The 16,272-nt window shown below is 38.6% G+C and overlaps 1 protein-coding gene across 1 annotated transcript; it reads right to left on the bottom strand.

Moving 5' to 3' along the window:
* Positions 1–12,358: 12,358 nt before the first annotated feature.
* LOC139646922 (uncharacterized) lies at positions 12,359–15,500 on the bottom strand. Its single transcript, XM_071522719.1, has 4 exons — positions 15,141–15,500; positions 14,645–14,806; positions 14,133–14,228; positions 12,359–12,882 (listed from the first exon to the last, which is right to left on the bottom strand). The coding sequence occupies exons 1-4, from the start codon at positions 15,498–15,500 to the stop codon at positions 12,568–12,570; spliced, it is 933 nt and encodes a 310-aa protein (XP_071378820.1). The 3' UTR covers positions 12,359–12,567.
* Between the last annotated feature and the right edge of the window lie 772 nt (positions 15,501–16,272).

The following is a 16,272-nucleotide window of genomic DNA, read 5'->3' as shown; positions in this document are numbered from 1 at the left end:
TTTTCGCGCACCAACCTCTCCCGTAATGCCCGAACCTCGTGCTCCAAGTCCTGAGTAGACATTGCGTACCGACCAGCGCCGAAGCGCAGCCACAGCCCGAAGAAAGCCGACAGCAGAGTGTCCCACGCTGATCTGGCCGATGTCTTCCCCTATGCCACTGTTTCTACAATTGCCACCGCAACTCCACCACCCACTCGCCACAAAAGACCCTGCTCACAGCGCCAAATTGTAACGTTGTCACAGGTTAGTTTCCCCCCTCCAACGAATGCAAACGCCCGGAACTGATTTTGCAACAGGCACGTTTTATTCACACCACAACTTAAAATGCGTCCGCAACGTCTTTTATGGCGAGTCAGTTTACAGCTCAACACATACTCCGAAAACAGTGACATAGGTTTCAACAGACACTCCGCTCCAACTCCCCCTTGAAACATCAAGAAAAACAACATATTCAATAATCCAGCGAATACAATAATCCAGCAAATACATCCGAACATACAATATATACACACCCATAACATCCACAATCCCAAACACATACCGGTCTCGAAGCTTTTGCTCCTAAAGCTTGCAACCCAGATGAGCCTCACAGAGTCCCCGCACCTTCACAGTATAAACACAGGTACAACGCAATCAGCCTTTTACGCACTTCACCGCACAGCCCTCTAGCAGACCACATAACATAGTGTAAACATACCATTTAATGTAGCCTCAGCTCCTCGGTGCCCCAGGGAAAAATATCGCCTCACGCCGCAAGGCAGTCGGCGTCCAGCCAGCACACTTTCCCAACTAAACTTGGCACTTCCTTATCACGTCAACAGCAGCGCGCCCGGCTACCGTAATACTGTTATTCTGCGCGCAGCCACACTCGCAGCTGCCGCGCCTTACAATACAATGTGGGGGACAGTGAATGGGGACTCAGTGGTAAAGCAGGTCATACAGTTAAAGTTATCATACAATGTGGGGGACAGTGAATGGGGACTCAGTGGTAAAGCAACACAGTTAAAGTTATCATAGGTAACATAACAGTCTCCACACGCTACACACTTGGAGACATCAGACTGGGTTGATGTGTTGAAGTGAGAGTCAAACCTCTAACCACAAGACACTGTAGTTATTGTCCAGTTGTTGGACTGTTGTTCTGTTATTGCATCATCACTGCACTGCCACTGTGCCTCAGTGTTCACTACTGATATCATATTACCACTTACCTACTGTGCAATACCATATATCACTTATCATTTAGCATTTATATTATTCATAACACTCACGCTCCTGGTGTTGTATGTTATATTGTATATTGTATTATAAATTGTATTGTAGTGTACATTGTGTAATGTACGGATTGTATTTATTGTGTATTGTAGTTCTTATATTTTGTACTGTATTGAGTAAAAACAGGACAATTACAGTTACTACATTTCAAGATATAACTTGTAAGCCTAATTCTGAGGAGAGTAGGCAACAGAAATATATGGTCAATCTGTCCTTTCATTGTCCCATACCAAAATGCTTATACAATTTCACTCATATTTCAAGTTCACTCAGCAATCACTGACTGACCCAAGGGTGGAACTACATCACTGGTGGGACAACATGTTTACTATTTGCTTGTTTTAAATAATAAAGACCTTTTGGAATTCTATTATCTCTCTCTCTCTCTCTCTCTCTCTCTCTCTCTCTCTCTCTCTCTCTCCTTTGTTATTGCTATATCCATTCATTCATTCCTCTCTTCTCTCTCTTCTCTCACCTTAAGGAACTTATGAAGCTTATATTATAGGTTCCTTCTCTCACCCCTTCTTCCTACAAAATTCATTAACTTGTAATGATTGAATAATGACCTGAATTACTACTGAATAAGGACTGAATAATGAGTTTCAAGTTTATTTTCCATTTACATAGAAATGCATTTAAATTCTTGACGAGCCTCACGTCATTCAGCAAAAAGAACACATAAGAGACATGGTAAAAAAAAAAGGACAAATGCACATAAGAAACAAAATAAAAGCATGATAAAACATATGCAGCAGTACATGCAATGTTGGCAAAGTGCGATAGTTGCTGTAGTTAGTAAAGTATAGTAGTACTATTCATTTAAAAACTGGACAGCCTCTGGGTGAAAACTGTTTCTAAGTCTGTTTGTACGAATTCCTTGGACTATTTTCTGGGCCTATCACGGCACCTCTTAGCATAAATATCTCTCACAGATGGCAAATTTGTTCCAATCATTTTCTGTGCTGTTCTTACGACCTTGTCAATAAGCTTATGGTCCTCCTCAGAACAACTTCCACACCAAACAGTTATACTTCCTGTGAGGAGGCTCTCAACGGTGGATCTGTAAAAATGAACAAGTGTCTTGGTGGTTACACCAGACTTCTTCAGACATCTCAGAAAATAGAGCCGCTGCTGAGCCTTCTTGGCAACAGCAGCACAGTTAAGTGACCGTCTGATGTCTCTGATGTCTCTGGATATCTGCACCCCTAAGAATTTGAAGCAATCCACTATTTCTACATCAGCACCATTGATGTTAATAGGAGTGTGCGCTCCTCCATTTGTCCTCAAATTAGGGCTGGGCCATATGGACAAAATCAAATATCACAATATTTTTGACCAAATACCTCGATATCGATATTGCGACAGTATTGTAGGGATGACTATTGGTGCTTTCACAAAATATTTACACAATAAGATTTTTGATAAATAATCATCAGTAATGTGGATATAATGACTAAGTGGGTAAAGGCAAATAATAGAACAGCTAGAACAGTCTGGTAAGTTCAGAAAATGACATCACTTTACTGTAATGCAGCCTTTAAAACCAGGAAAAGACACTTATGCCATATCACCATATTACCATATCCAACATCTAAGACGATATCTAGTCTCATATCACGATATTGATATAATATCAATATATTGCCCAGCCCTACCTGAAATCAACAATGATTTCCTTTGTCTTGGTGACATTTAAATCAAGGTTATTGTCAGTGCACCACTCTGTCAGTCTCATGACCTCCTGTCTGTAAAAGGATTCATCATTATTCTGTATTCTTCCTTTCACAGTTGTATCATCTGCAAATTTGATAATGCAATTCATATCATGTTTTGCAGTACAGTCATAGGTGAAGAGAAGAAGTGAAGCTTCCTATTCTCACTACTTGTTCCCTCCCTGTTAAAAAGTCTAAAATCCAATCACAAATGGAGTGCCACAGGCCCAGGGCTCTTAACTAACCCTAACCCTAACCCTAACCCTAACCCTAACCCTAACCCTAAAAATAAGGGTTTTTATTAACCCAAAAGTATTTACAAATAAGATGGGTAACAAAACGAGGTTTACGGTGCAGATAAACAGATAAATCATATACAAATGGGGTTAGGTGCAACTGGCTACACTGTTCTAAGCCTCACTGTAACTGAGGTAAAATTAACAGAACAGAACATTAACACAAAGTAACATAACCAGTGCCCAACTAAACCAAAAACTGCCTGAGGGTGGAAAGTGGGTCCTATATATACCATGGCCAGTCCATAGTACATCACAGTTCCCAGAACACACAGGCTGTACAACTTATACATGTTGTTGTTTTTAAGTTTAAAATTAAATTAAGTTAAACTAATTAATTAACTTTCTAGTAGCATACAAATTTACATACATTCTAATATTTAAGACATAGATTAACTACTATCAATTAAACCCCCCCCCCCCCCCCCCCTTCATCTCCCGGGAGATGGTTCATTCCACCACCCCCACACCCAGTATTTGGTACTGGCCGAAACGAGCCGCTCACTCTTTGGCAGTTGGAAAAGGTGGCGACAGCTCCGATGAGATGACACACATCAACAGAGAGGATGAGAGGAAAGAGAGAGATGAGGTGAATGTGAAACATAGTCAACTTGAACTAGCTGAACAAAATAGCAATAATGACAATACAATTTAACTAAGATGCGTGCACTCAACTTGTAACACCAAATGCTAATAAAGGTTTGAGTATGCTATATGAAACAAATGCTATGTGCTGTTATTATGGGATCTGTGTATGCACTGTGTATGTTAAAAGTGTGTAATGAAATAAGGGTTCAGCAGATTGAATAATGACTGAATAATGACTGAATAAGGACTGAATAAGGACTGAATAAGGACTGAATAAGGACTGAATAAGGTTTGAATAAGGACTGAATAAGGACTGAATAAGGTTTGAATAAGGACTGAATAAGGTTTGAATAAGGACTGAATAAGGACTGAATAAGGTTTGAATAAGGACTGAATAAGGACTGAATAAGGTTTGAATAAGGACTGAATAAGGACTGAATAAGGACTGAATAAGGACTGAATAAGGACTGAATAAGGACTGAATAAGGTTTGAATAAGGACTGAATAAGGACTGAATAAGGTTTGAATAAGGTTTGAATAAGGACTGAATAAGGACTGAATAAGGTTTGAATAAGGTTTGAATAAGGACTGAATAAGGACTGAATAAGGACTGAATAAGGTTTGAATAAGGACTGAATAAGGTTTGAATAAGGACTGAATAAGATTTGAATAAGGTTTGAATAAGGTTTGAATAAGGACTGAATAAGATTTGAATAAGGACTGAATAAGGACTGAATAAGATTTGAATAAGGAATGAATAAGGACTGAATAAGGACTGAATAAGGACTGAATAAGGACTGAATAAGATTTGAATAAGGAATGAATAATGACTGGATAAGGACTGAATAAGGTTTGAATAAGGACTGAATAAGATTTGAATAAGGACTGAATAAGGACTGAATAAGGACTGAATAAGATTTGAATAAGGAATGAATAAGGACTGAATAAGGACTGAATAAGGTTTGAATAAGGACTGAATAAGGACTGAATAAGGACTGAATAAGGACTGAATAAGATTTGAATAAGGAATGAATAAGGACTGAATAAGGACTGAATAAGATTTGAATAAGGAATGAATAAGGACTGAATAAGGACTGAATAAGGTTTGAATAAGGACTGAATAAGGACTGAATAAGGACTGAATAAGATTTGAATAAGGAATGAATAAGGACTGAATAAGGACTGAATAAGGTTTGAATAAGGACTGAATAAGGTTTGAATAATGACTGGATAAGGACTGAATAAGGTTTGAATAAGGACTGAATAAGGACTGAATAAGGACTGAATAAGGTTTGAATAAGGACTGAATAAGGACTGAATAAGGACTGAATAAGATTTGAATAAGGAATGAATAAGGACTGAATAAGGACTGAATAAGGTTTGACTAAGGACTGAATAAGGACTGGATAAGGTTTGAATAATGACTGAATAAGGACTGAATAAGGACTGAATAATGACTGGATAAGGTTTGAATAATGACTGAATAATGACTGAATAAGGACTGAATAATGACTGGATAAGGACTGAATAACCACCCAAGAACGACTGAAGAACAATTGAATAACTACTGAATAATGACTGAATTCAGCTGAATAACTACTGAACAACTGAATAAAGACTGACAGTTGCTCTTACTGTTAATCAAACACTGGTCTCCCTTCAGATGGTTTTGACACCATCCAACTCTCATTGAGCTAAAACTGGTATTAACCGATGATAAAAACCAATCTTGAACGGAACCTTAATCGAAAGTATTCTTAATTATAAATATCTGGGGCTATGGCTTCACAGTAAATTGTCATTTAAAATCCATATTGAGGAACTGGTGAAGGGCACTTTTATCTAAACTACCTTATTGCTGCATTACCAAGTTATGTGCAATTATTTTTAAACATTTTAATTGTTAATTACTGTATATTGCATTTAACCTATTATTAATGATTTGTACTATTTTACTGTTTATTTACTTATTTATTTTATTATCTCTATTGTTGTTTGTACTTCCTTTGTGTGACTCTGTAAGAGGGCTCTCCTGAAAAAGCGTAACCCTGTATAAAGGTTTGAATTGAATTCAGTTGAATAAAGACTGAACAATGACTAAATAATGATTGAATAATGACTGACATAATATAATGATATATAATATAATTGAATAATGGATGACTGACAACTGAATAGCTTTATGCTTTAGAGATACTGTACAAAGGTGGAAGGAGGGCAGTGGAGGCACAAACACGGACCTGAATAGACGCAACATGATCTTTAACCAACAAGGACATGGTTTTGTTTGTTTATGATCCAGTTCTCGCTTAGATTACACTTCAAAATGCCACCCGGGAAAATGATATAGGAGGAACCTTCCAACAAACAAAAACCCTGTCAGAATCAACCCACACAACAATAAAGTTATGATAAACTTGATCCTCAAGTATTGTGGAAAAGATAAAAAGAATCAAACATAATGCTGGTCGGCATTAAACTGGGTGTGGAGACTGTCCCATGTTCCAAATTCACATGAATATCATGTTGGTAAGAGTGACTTCTTCACACACACACACACACACACACACACACACACACACACACACACACACACACACACACACACACACACACACACACACGTATGCATTTATAAAGGAACTACACCAAGCTAGTTGTTCCCATTTTCGCATGAACAGCTTCACTATTCATCACGAGGAAAACTACCAAGGTAGGTTCACATTAGAAATATTCATAAATATTCCTTTGATCCAGAGACCTTCAGTCTGCCAGTAAACAGGACCAGGATTTTTTTTAGTTTTATATATTTTTTGAACAGAAGAGACGAAAGACTTCTATTCAAAAACACTATATATCTGTAAAAGTGTTGTGAATTTATTCAAGAATTTAAAATCCCTGCCATCTTTTAAAAACTACCATCATTTGGTTTGATTATGTGCTTCTGTTGTTTAATTTTGTAAAAAAAAAAAGAAGTTTTTGTTTGATCACATCCTGACATAATGGAAGTTGAATTGCTCTAAGATTTCACATATTGAGGTTTGATTACACTTCTGAAAAAGGGATTTACATTTAAGGTTTTAGTATTTTTAATTTTCATTTTTTAAATGTATCTCTTGTGTTTGATCGTGACAGTAGAATAAGCTTCAGTCAGTGCTTGATTTGTAAATGTTGAGGTCCCGGAACACCAAGTGGTCTGTGTTCCTGTGAGCCGGTCTGGAGGGAAAAGGTTCCAGAACATATCAAGACAACAAGCGCACAGGAGGCTCAGTGGAGCTCAGTGCAGCCACACAGCTTACTGTAGACCAACCGCCTGAACATTATGAAACGACCGACTATATGACCTTAGAGCTCTGACTACTGCTGACCTATAACAATATTTGATTATTGCATAGGCTACATGTATGTATGTATGTAAACCTTTATTTATACAGGGAGGGCCATTGAGAGCTTTTTCAAGGACGCCCTGATTACAGCACAAGATAAAAACACATTACAAATATTACAGTACAAAAAACAAGAAATACAAAAAAACCCAAAACAAAAAAACATATAAAACAATATAAAATCACATGAAATTCCCAGGTTCAAATAACAACAAGACTATGAGAAGCATGTGCGATCCCCACATAATGCATCCTCTAAAAGCGCCCTGAAATTTTCCATAGAAACGAATCGGTCCAGTTTAAGAGAGTCCTGCAGCCTGTTCCATCTATCAGGAGCGTAAAAACTGAAAGCGGTCTTTCCTGCCTCACTGTTCATACGTGGTCTGTCTAATCTAATGTGTGTCTGTGAGCGAGTATGATACCCTGTAGCACTGAAACTCAAGAGCGAGGACAAATACAGTGGAAGCTTGCCGGACAAAGCTTTGTAAACAAACAAAAGACAACGTTGCTCTCTTCGAATGGTAAGGGAGGGCCAACTCACTTTTTCATGTAAGAGACAGTGATGAGTGAGAAACCCATCACCAGTGATAAAACGCAGAGCACTATGAAATACCGCATCAAGAGGCTTCAAGGTAGTAGGCGAGGCATGCATGTACAGGACATCACCATAGTCAAAAACAGACATTATTGTCGACTGCACAATGGTCTGTCTACTGATAGTAGAAAAACAGGACTTGTTTCTGTACAAGAATCCAATCTTTCCCCTCAGCTTTTTTGGTTAGGTGTTCCACATAATGCTCATTTTTACAAACCTGCCCTTCAAGTAGTACACTAAAGATATAACTGCACTGTACACAACATAAAAATACCCACATAGTACTACTATGAGACATCCTAATCATACATAAAGGAAACTGCAATGGCTTCAACCATTTACCAGAGAAATTCTGGTTTGAGTAGTTACGCATCAATATTCAATACAAATACTTTGATAGGACATCGATTTTGAATGTGGGAAACAATGTCAGCAAATAACGCAATAAAACGTGTCGTGGTGCAGCTGGAAGTCGGCCTCAGCTGGACCACGCTGGTTCTGAAAAGCCCACAGTGATGTGGCTCACAGCCCTTCGCTCAACCAAGTCTCATGTTATTACCAATTATTTCTGGACACTCGTGCGCAATTTCCCGCATATTTAACTGTGAGACTTACAGGTCCGCACTCCAAAAAATGTCTGTTTTGCAGTCATCTATGCAAATATTAATTTATATGTTATTGTCCCAGCAGAGACCTAATAGATTACAGAATATGCTAATATGTTTACAAAAAAAAATCATGCTTACCTTGTCTAATTTTCTAAAATAGTCCACACAGCGGACATATGGACAGCAAATTTATCTGTGTTTTAGCCATGACGCTGTCAGAAGTTTACCACAACACTCATATGTGAAGTGATTACTATGTGCTTGTTGTTACTTTCTAATAGGGTAATCACCTGTCTTCATATGGAAATGAGACAGTTAGGTTTTTGGAAGGGAGGGGAAAGGAAAGAAGAGTCAATGAGTATTACATGGCAGACAAAAAAACAAAAACGTTTCATGCCACCAGGTGCCGGGTCCAAGCAAATAAGTACCGGACTGCAGGTAGTCCAAAACCGTGAGGTGCCGGATCCTAAATGAAGCACTGGCTTCAGTTCCTTGAACCAACATTAGAAGCTGGGATGCAGTGAAGATTAAACCCACTTCAACTCTTTATGATGTAGATTTTTAGTATTTACCACAGTAACTAGTGTCAAACTGATGTAGCCTAAGTTATAGCCTATGAGGATGTGGTAATTGGAAGTATAAGTAAGGATAAGGATAAGGATGCACTTTATTGATCCCCTAGGGGAAATTCAGGACAGTAAACATATGGGCTACATCTCTGTACCTTATTTTCAGAGAATGTGAGAAGAGCTGATTGTGTTTCTAAACTTCCTGTCAGATTGGCCGTCCCAGTCTGACAATTTTGTGTTTAGCTAATGTCAGCTTGTTATCTAGCTAACCATCAGCTAACCATCACTGTCTAGCACTAGCTAACATAGCTAACATATCTAGTAGCAGCTAGCGTTAGCATGTTGTACCTTCAGCTGCTTTGCTAAATGAGCCTGCTGGCTAGCTAGCTAACAGTTTGTTCAGGTTAACTGAGCTGACTCTTCTCAAGCTACAACTCTTCATGTTTTGGAGTAGAGACTAGGGCTAAAGACAAGACAGTTTACTGTGTCACAGTAACCTACATTTGGAAACAAATCCACCTTATCACACTATTCACTTTTACTGAGAACGTTACTGAATGGATCTACAGCCACACCACAACAAGCTGACTCAGCTGCTTCACACACATTTACACTTTATTAACTAACACACAGTTCTACAGTGTTCATCATGGAGACTCAGCTGGTTGGCTCCTGGTATTTACAGTGTGTCTTTTCACAGTGTGCTGATGGCTCCTGTGGTTGTCTTGGTGATGATGCTGTCTCTGCTGAGCAGGGCGGCCATGTCAACTCCAACTGTGAGTGAACCTTTCTGAACACATAAAAAAAAGACATACTTTTTGGTTATCATGCTTGAATGTCCTCTACTTGAAGGGAAATCCACCCTAAAACAATTTGGTATATTTATGTTTTATATTTATAACCCGCCAATCGTAGACATGGTGACGTCACCTCCAGATGTCTCCAGCAGCTCCAGTGGAGTTTGAGATCAGAAAATGTTTCAGGATGTAAAACCTCAGCGGTAAACGTCAGGTTTTGGTGTCAGTCCCTCAGAATCAAAGAGCGAGGGCTTCTTTCTAGAGCCGCCATTTTGCACCGAGGGAGAAATCCATCGTAAAAGAGGATAGAGACAAATTTCTCCACCCAGGAGCAGGAGATAGACCAGAATGCACTGCAGCTACAAGGTTTTGAGTAAGGGGCGACTCTTGGTTTTTCCCTTCTCTTTCTTGAGTAGAAAAACTCCACCTACACTGTAAAACCTGATGAGTAAAGTCAACTCAAATTGTTTGAGGAAACTGATTGCCTTAAACCATTTAAGTTTAATAACTCAAATAATTTTAGTAGAATAAAGTCCTTGAATTGAGTATTAACAACACAAGTATTTATTGTTAGGTATACTTAAGTAAATAAGTGAATTGTACTATCTCCATTCATTTTATAGAACTTGAAAGTATTCCGTATTTGCACTCATATGTAATATTTGTACAAACTCATTAAAATTATGTAAACATTATGTATAAGAATTATGTCTGATTAACTTAAATGCACCATCTTTACCCAAATCTTGCCATTCAAGTTTCATTGACTCACTTTCCTTCAATTAAGGTGAAATATTTTGCTCTTGTTACGACAACTTAAAATTGTATAGTAGCTACTCAATTCATTTAAGGAAACTGATTGCCTTAAACCTTTTGAGTTGCATTAACTCAATACAAATACTCAACTAGTTAGATGCAATAAATTTATTAACTGAACATCACATTCTTGACCACAGCATGACAAATTATCACAACAAAAGGTGTCAAATGTTCACAGCTGCCAACAGAAATATTCACTGATAAAATACTCAATGCTCACAACTAAAACATCTGTAAAAATGTTCAAATGAAATGTTCTAGCAGGAGTCAACAAAAGCTTTCATATTTTCTCTTCATAAAATGTTGTGCTTACCAAATCAGTATGATCTCCTACCATTTGAGACAATATATATACAGCCTTTGCCCATTGTGAAACTTTGGCCCTGCTGATCACTATACACAATAACTGCGAGACAATCAAAACCAAGTAAAAGGCTCTGTATTAAACAGGTTCCTTGACTAGCTGCCTGTTACGCTGCTCTACATCAAACAGTAGAGTCTAAACTTCTATTTCTCTGCTGCCTAAATGGTCAATTTGTTGAAACAGTAGAAAGAAAATAATGCAGAGGAAAACAGAAAAAGATAAAGTAAATTAAAATTGTAACTGAAATTAAAACTAAATCTGATTCTTGTCTCCTTGTTGAATGATTCACACAGGACCTGACACAAAACAGCACTTAAAACTATACATTGTTCACTAACAAATGTACATTATTTGGAGCAGTAAACAGTATTCTTGACAGGTATTTATTTTTGTTTACCAGCTCAGGCAGGTAAAAAAAGTTCCAGTTTCAGACCAAAAAGTTCCAGTTTCAGACCACCACTTTCAGACCAGAACACATCCTGTCTGAGTTTACTCTAGCTCATTTCTCAAGGCCTGCAACTTAGGTTTGAGCTGCTGCTTTTGTTGTTGCCAACAACAAAAGCATAAAGAGATATTCCATCATTAGCCTAAATCATGACAATACTACTTTTTCCATACTTGGATGAAAGTGGTATGTGCAACATATCACCTTTGTTTTTTGTTAAGTGACCAGTATATTTTTACTCAACTAGTTAGATGCAATAAATGTACTAACTGAACATCACATTCTTGACCACAGCATGACAAATTATCACAACAAAATGTGTCAAATGTTCACAGCTGCCAACAGAAAAATTCACTGATAAAATACTCAATGCTCACAACTAAAACATCTGTAAAAATGTTCAAATGAAATGTTCTAGCAAGAGTCAACAAAAGCTTTCATATTTTCTCTTCACAAAATGTTGTGCTTACCAAACAACTGACCAGTAGGGTTTGAAATTGACACTGGGTAAGCACCAAACAGGTAACACCATACAGGTTGTATTTGGCAGACAAATCAGTATGGATCTCCTGCCATTTGAGACAATATTTGAAACCCTCATTTATATATACAGCCTTTGCCCATTGTGAAACTTTGGCCCTGCTGATCACCATACACAATAACTGCGAGACAATCAAATCCAAGTAAAACACTGGCTCTGTATTAAACAGGTTCCTTGACTAGCTGCCTGTACGCTGCTCTACATCAAACAGTAGAGTCTAAACTTCTATTTCTCTGCTGCCTAAATGGTCAATTTGTTGAAACAGTAGAAAGAAAATCATGCAGAGGAAAACAGAAAAAGATCAAGTAAATTAAAATAGTAATTGAAATTAAAACTAAATCTGATTCTTGTCTCCTTGTTGAATGATTCACACAGGACCTGACACAAAACAGCACTTAAAACTATACATTGTTCACTAACAAATGTACATTATTTGGAGCAGTAAACAGTATTCTTGACAGGTATTTATTTTTGTTTACCAGCTCTTGGCAGGTAAAAAAAGTTCCCGTTTCGGACCAAAAAGTTCCAGTTTCGGACCACCACTTTCAGACCAGAACACATCCTGTCTGAGTTTACTCTAGCTCATTTCTCAAGGCCTGCAACTTAGGTTTGAGCTGCTTTCGTCCATCATCAAGATTTAAGAGGACAACCTGAATGAACTCAAAGAAGCCACTCAGCTTCTCTGGGTAGCTCAAATGGAGAGCGTAGATTAAGCCAAACAAAAACACCAGCGCATCGGTCCAAGATCGGTGAGACATTACAACCTGATCCTCAAGGATGACTGACACATGGAGAGGTTGAAAAGGAATCCCTGTAGCCACATCCTCTTCATCCACCACGGCCACCAGCGCCACTGGACCCTCCTGGAATGCTTGAAACTCCTCCTCCTGAAAGAGGGAATACACATGAAGTCAAAAACGTGTGTGTGTACAAATCCGTCAACTATGATAGGCTAATGAAGAAGAAATAAACCTTGGATGCTGCTCTCACGAAATACGCTAAAATCAGTGTGCTTACAAACTTTCCCAAGTGTAGGTTAAAGCAGTACCAAGGGCACAACGTGGCATGGTAGAGAGACAATGCAGTGGTAAGCAAATAAAGTGTCATCTTTTGCTACATGCATATTCATGCTGCGAGGGGCTGTAACATGTAGGCTACAATGTAAAATATCGTTATGAACAAAGAAACATACTGATAGAAACCAATGTTTACGTTAAAAAAAAACATTAAAAAACTATGATGCCTTCTAAGTAACCTGTTTTTTTTTTTAAACAAACATACATGGATCAGTGCTCCAACATTATAATTTTGACCCCCCCAATTAACCCAGTCCACATACGAATCCCAGTTACAGGCCTAGACTTCACTGGCACAGCACAAAAATGTATTGTATATTAATGTCTCAATGTGATCCTGCATTTTATTGTGGTTCAACACATTAACTACAAGCAAAGAAGAAGAATCAACATCATCATCCAGTCCTCTATGCTTGGGCCCCTAATAATTTCTGTAAAACACTGACATTTTGTCTGCACCCACAAAAGATGGCCAAATGCAGTGACCTGCTGTGTTTTTTTAATAATTATTTTATGATGGATTGAGTTAAAATAATGAACTTGTCACAAAACTTACAACCTTAAACTCCTGACTCCCGCAACGTAATCTGTGACAAATGTATGGGCTTTAGGCAGTACGGCTGATAGCCCCCTAGAGGGCAGGCGGGGTACAAAAACGCTGCATTAAAATGATCAACATCAGTACCTTAGTCATAAATTGGCTATTCAGCTGCACACCAGTCTTCCAACACTTAAGTACATGTCGCAATTGTCGCGGCGGTGAAAATTGAATTAATGTAGCGGAAATACTGTCTAGTTAAGATCAGATCATTCACACCTCCTACTTGACAGAACTGGCCACAAATGAGTATATCGTTGATCAGCGCGCTTACCCAGAATCCTAGCAGTGTGTCAGTACCGCCCCCCTAGCAAAAACACATGTAGAGAACTGGCTTCACGGCAGCTAATGGAGCCAACATTACGAGGCTGCATTAAATGTTTTGTATAGCTCAGTGGTTCGTCTGTGCAAGCAAGAGAAGATCATGAGCAATGAATAAGGGTAAGGGGGAATGAGAAGTTACCTTGCAACTCTTGAAGATCTCTGATGAGTCCTCTTTTAAGTACAGTGGTAGGCCAGCCAGGGCTGCTGTTCTAGCTGCATTGATGTCATTCTTGTCCTGTTACACAAATAAGCGAATAAGCGGGGGGGGGTTCAATTAGGCTGCTCATCATCCGTGCTCATTCAAGAGCGAGTCTATGAGGGGTGGAAGTAACAAAAATGATAAATTAAACACTGAAACGATTAAATAGCTAACAAATTAAATAGTGGATTGAATAAAATGCTATCATATTAAATAATGTATTAAATAAAATCAATAGTTTAATAAGTTTTTTTAACAATTATTACTTACTTAACAATATTTAATTGCATTTTATTTGATCTAACATTTAATTTCATTGATTTTATCTGATGCAACATTTAATATTACATTTTATTCAATCCACCATTTAATTTGATAGCTATTTCATCAATTCAGTGTTTATTATTTTTGTTACTTCCACCCCTCAGTCAACACATCAATAACACTCTTACCTGCTCCTCATATGCCATGAGAAGATCTGCCATCTTCTCACCAAAAGCTCCAGTCTTCCTCTGTTTGTAGAGTTTGAGCAGCTGTGGTGCGTTTCTATCGAGCGCAGCGAAGAAGGAAAATGGTAGGTTTTGATTGGTGATCCTATGGAATTCGCCATAGAGCTGTACCAACAAAAAAAGCATAAAGAGATATTCCATCATTAGTCTACATCATGACAATACTACTTTTTCCATACTCATAAGGATTTACAAAGTGGTCACTGATTCATTTAATTATTCATGTTTGGATTTGTTTTTAAGTCTTGGAAAACCCTTGTTCACTTTTTTGAGCATAAAAGACAATCAAATAGCAATGAAGCTATAATCTTGATGACATCATCGTGAGGACAATGTTACACTACTCAATTCTTAATCCAAACCAAGAAATAATCATGTTGGCTATGTGCGACATATCACCTTTGTTTTTTGTTAAGTGACCCAGTATGTTTTTACTCACTTGGGCTTCAGAAAAGAGGGCAGGCCATCTGTCTTGTAATTCTGCAATGGGAGGAGCTAAATTCACAATTTCTTCACGTCTGAGTGCAAAGGTGCGCTGCATGTGTTGATGGACGAGCATCATGTCTCTGTCTGCCAGTGTCTTCTTGAACTCCTCCACCATCTGTAGCCGCTGGGTCTCCAGGGTGTCCTTGTTCTCACCACGGGGATAATTAGGAAGGAAGTTGACTTCCCCTCTTCTGGGTCGTTTAATGTTGGCCCGGGACGCTGCACCCTCCGGATTGCTGCTGCTGCGCTTTCCTGCATTCACAGCCACATCTTTTATGCCAGCTCTGCTAAGCTTAGTCCTGTAGTTGCCCATCTTGAAGCGCAGGCTGTTCTTCCACCCATCACATCCTGTTTTGGAACCTCTCTCTTTCAGGCAGGGGTGTTTACTCACAAGGGCTTCTGCAGCCTTGCCTATCTGTTTGCTACTTGGGTATGCTTTATGTCTGTATATTTCAGCAGCCATCCCATCTAGAATGTTATGTTTTTGATCCCTGGTCAACCTCAAATTTTTCACTTCTTTCTCAAACGCACAGTTGCCCTCTCTTAAAGCGAACTCCACCTCGTATGAGAATGTCGGAACAACAAAGACTTCTGGCCATCTGCAGAGGCGCTCAGGTGAATCTGTATTATCTGACAGTAACACTGTGTCATCTGTGCTGGTTGAACTCAGATCTGACTCAATTACTCTAACTATCTTCACAGTTGCCTTAGATGGCAGGTCCTCGATATTGACTAAATTGCATAGGGCACTGCCAAAATCTGGGTCTTGAAATTGCAGGCGAAAGTCATAGTTCAGGTTCATCTTATTTTTCAGCACCAATATGAGGGCATTCACAGTCTCAGGGCGAGAGAGCAAGTTGAGCCTTTCAGCATTGACTTCATCAAGGATGACCCTTAGTTTGAGGACATCAGGCGTTGCCATTTGAACTGCGCAAGGGAAGCCTGTAACATAACAAAAAAAAAAAAAAACACAAAAAAGATACTGCAAGGGTTGGCCTTCTATGTTCCAGCAGCTACCTGCACCACCCACCAATATCAATATCTGCTGCCCCCATGTTATTGAATCACAGTGGAAAATAGTACTC

Source organism: Centroberyx affinis, unplaced genomic scaffold (assembly GCF_046629955.1).
Source record: "Centroberyx affinis isolate AG114_WGS23_722 - 3 ecotype Tasmania unplaced genomic scaffold, CSIRO-AGI_Caff_v1 ptg000098l_1, whole genome shotgun sequence".
Classification (NCBI taxonomy): Eukaryota; Metazoa; Chordata; class Actinopteri; order Beryciformes; family Berycidae; genus Centroberyx; species Centroberyx affinis.
This window is presented reverse-complemented; position numbering and strand designations above follow the sequence as displayed.

Bases quoted from the DNA above. Each gene is read 5' to 3' on its own strand.
- LOC139646922 (XM_071522719.1), bottom strand. From the start codon at position 15,500: ATGGGCAACTACAGGACTAAGCTTAGCAGAGCTGGCATAAAAGATGTG. The intron at 14,807-15,140 runs GTGAGTAAAAAC...TTGTTGGTACAG, and splicing joins CCCTCTTTTCTGAAGCCCAA to CTCTATGGCGAATTCCATAG. The intron at 12,883-14,132 runs GTAACTTCTCAT...TCCCTCTTTCAG, and splicing joins AGATCTTCAAGAGTTGCAAG to GAGGAGGAGTTTCAAGCATT.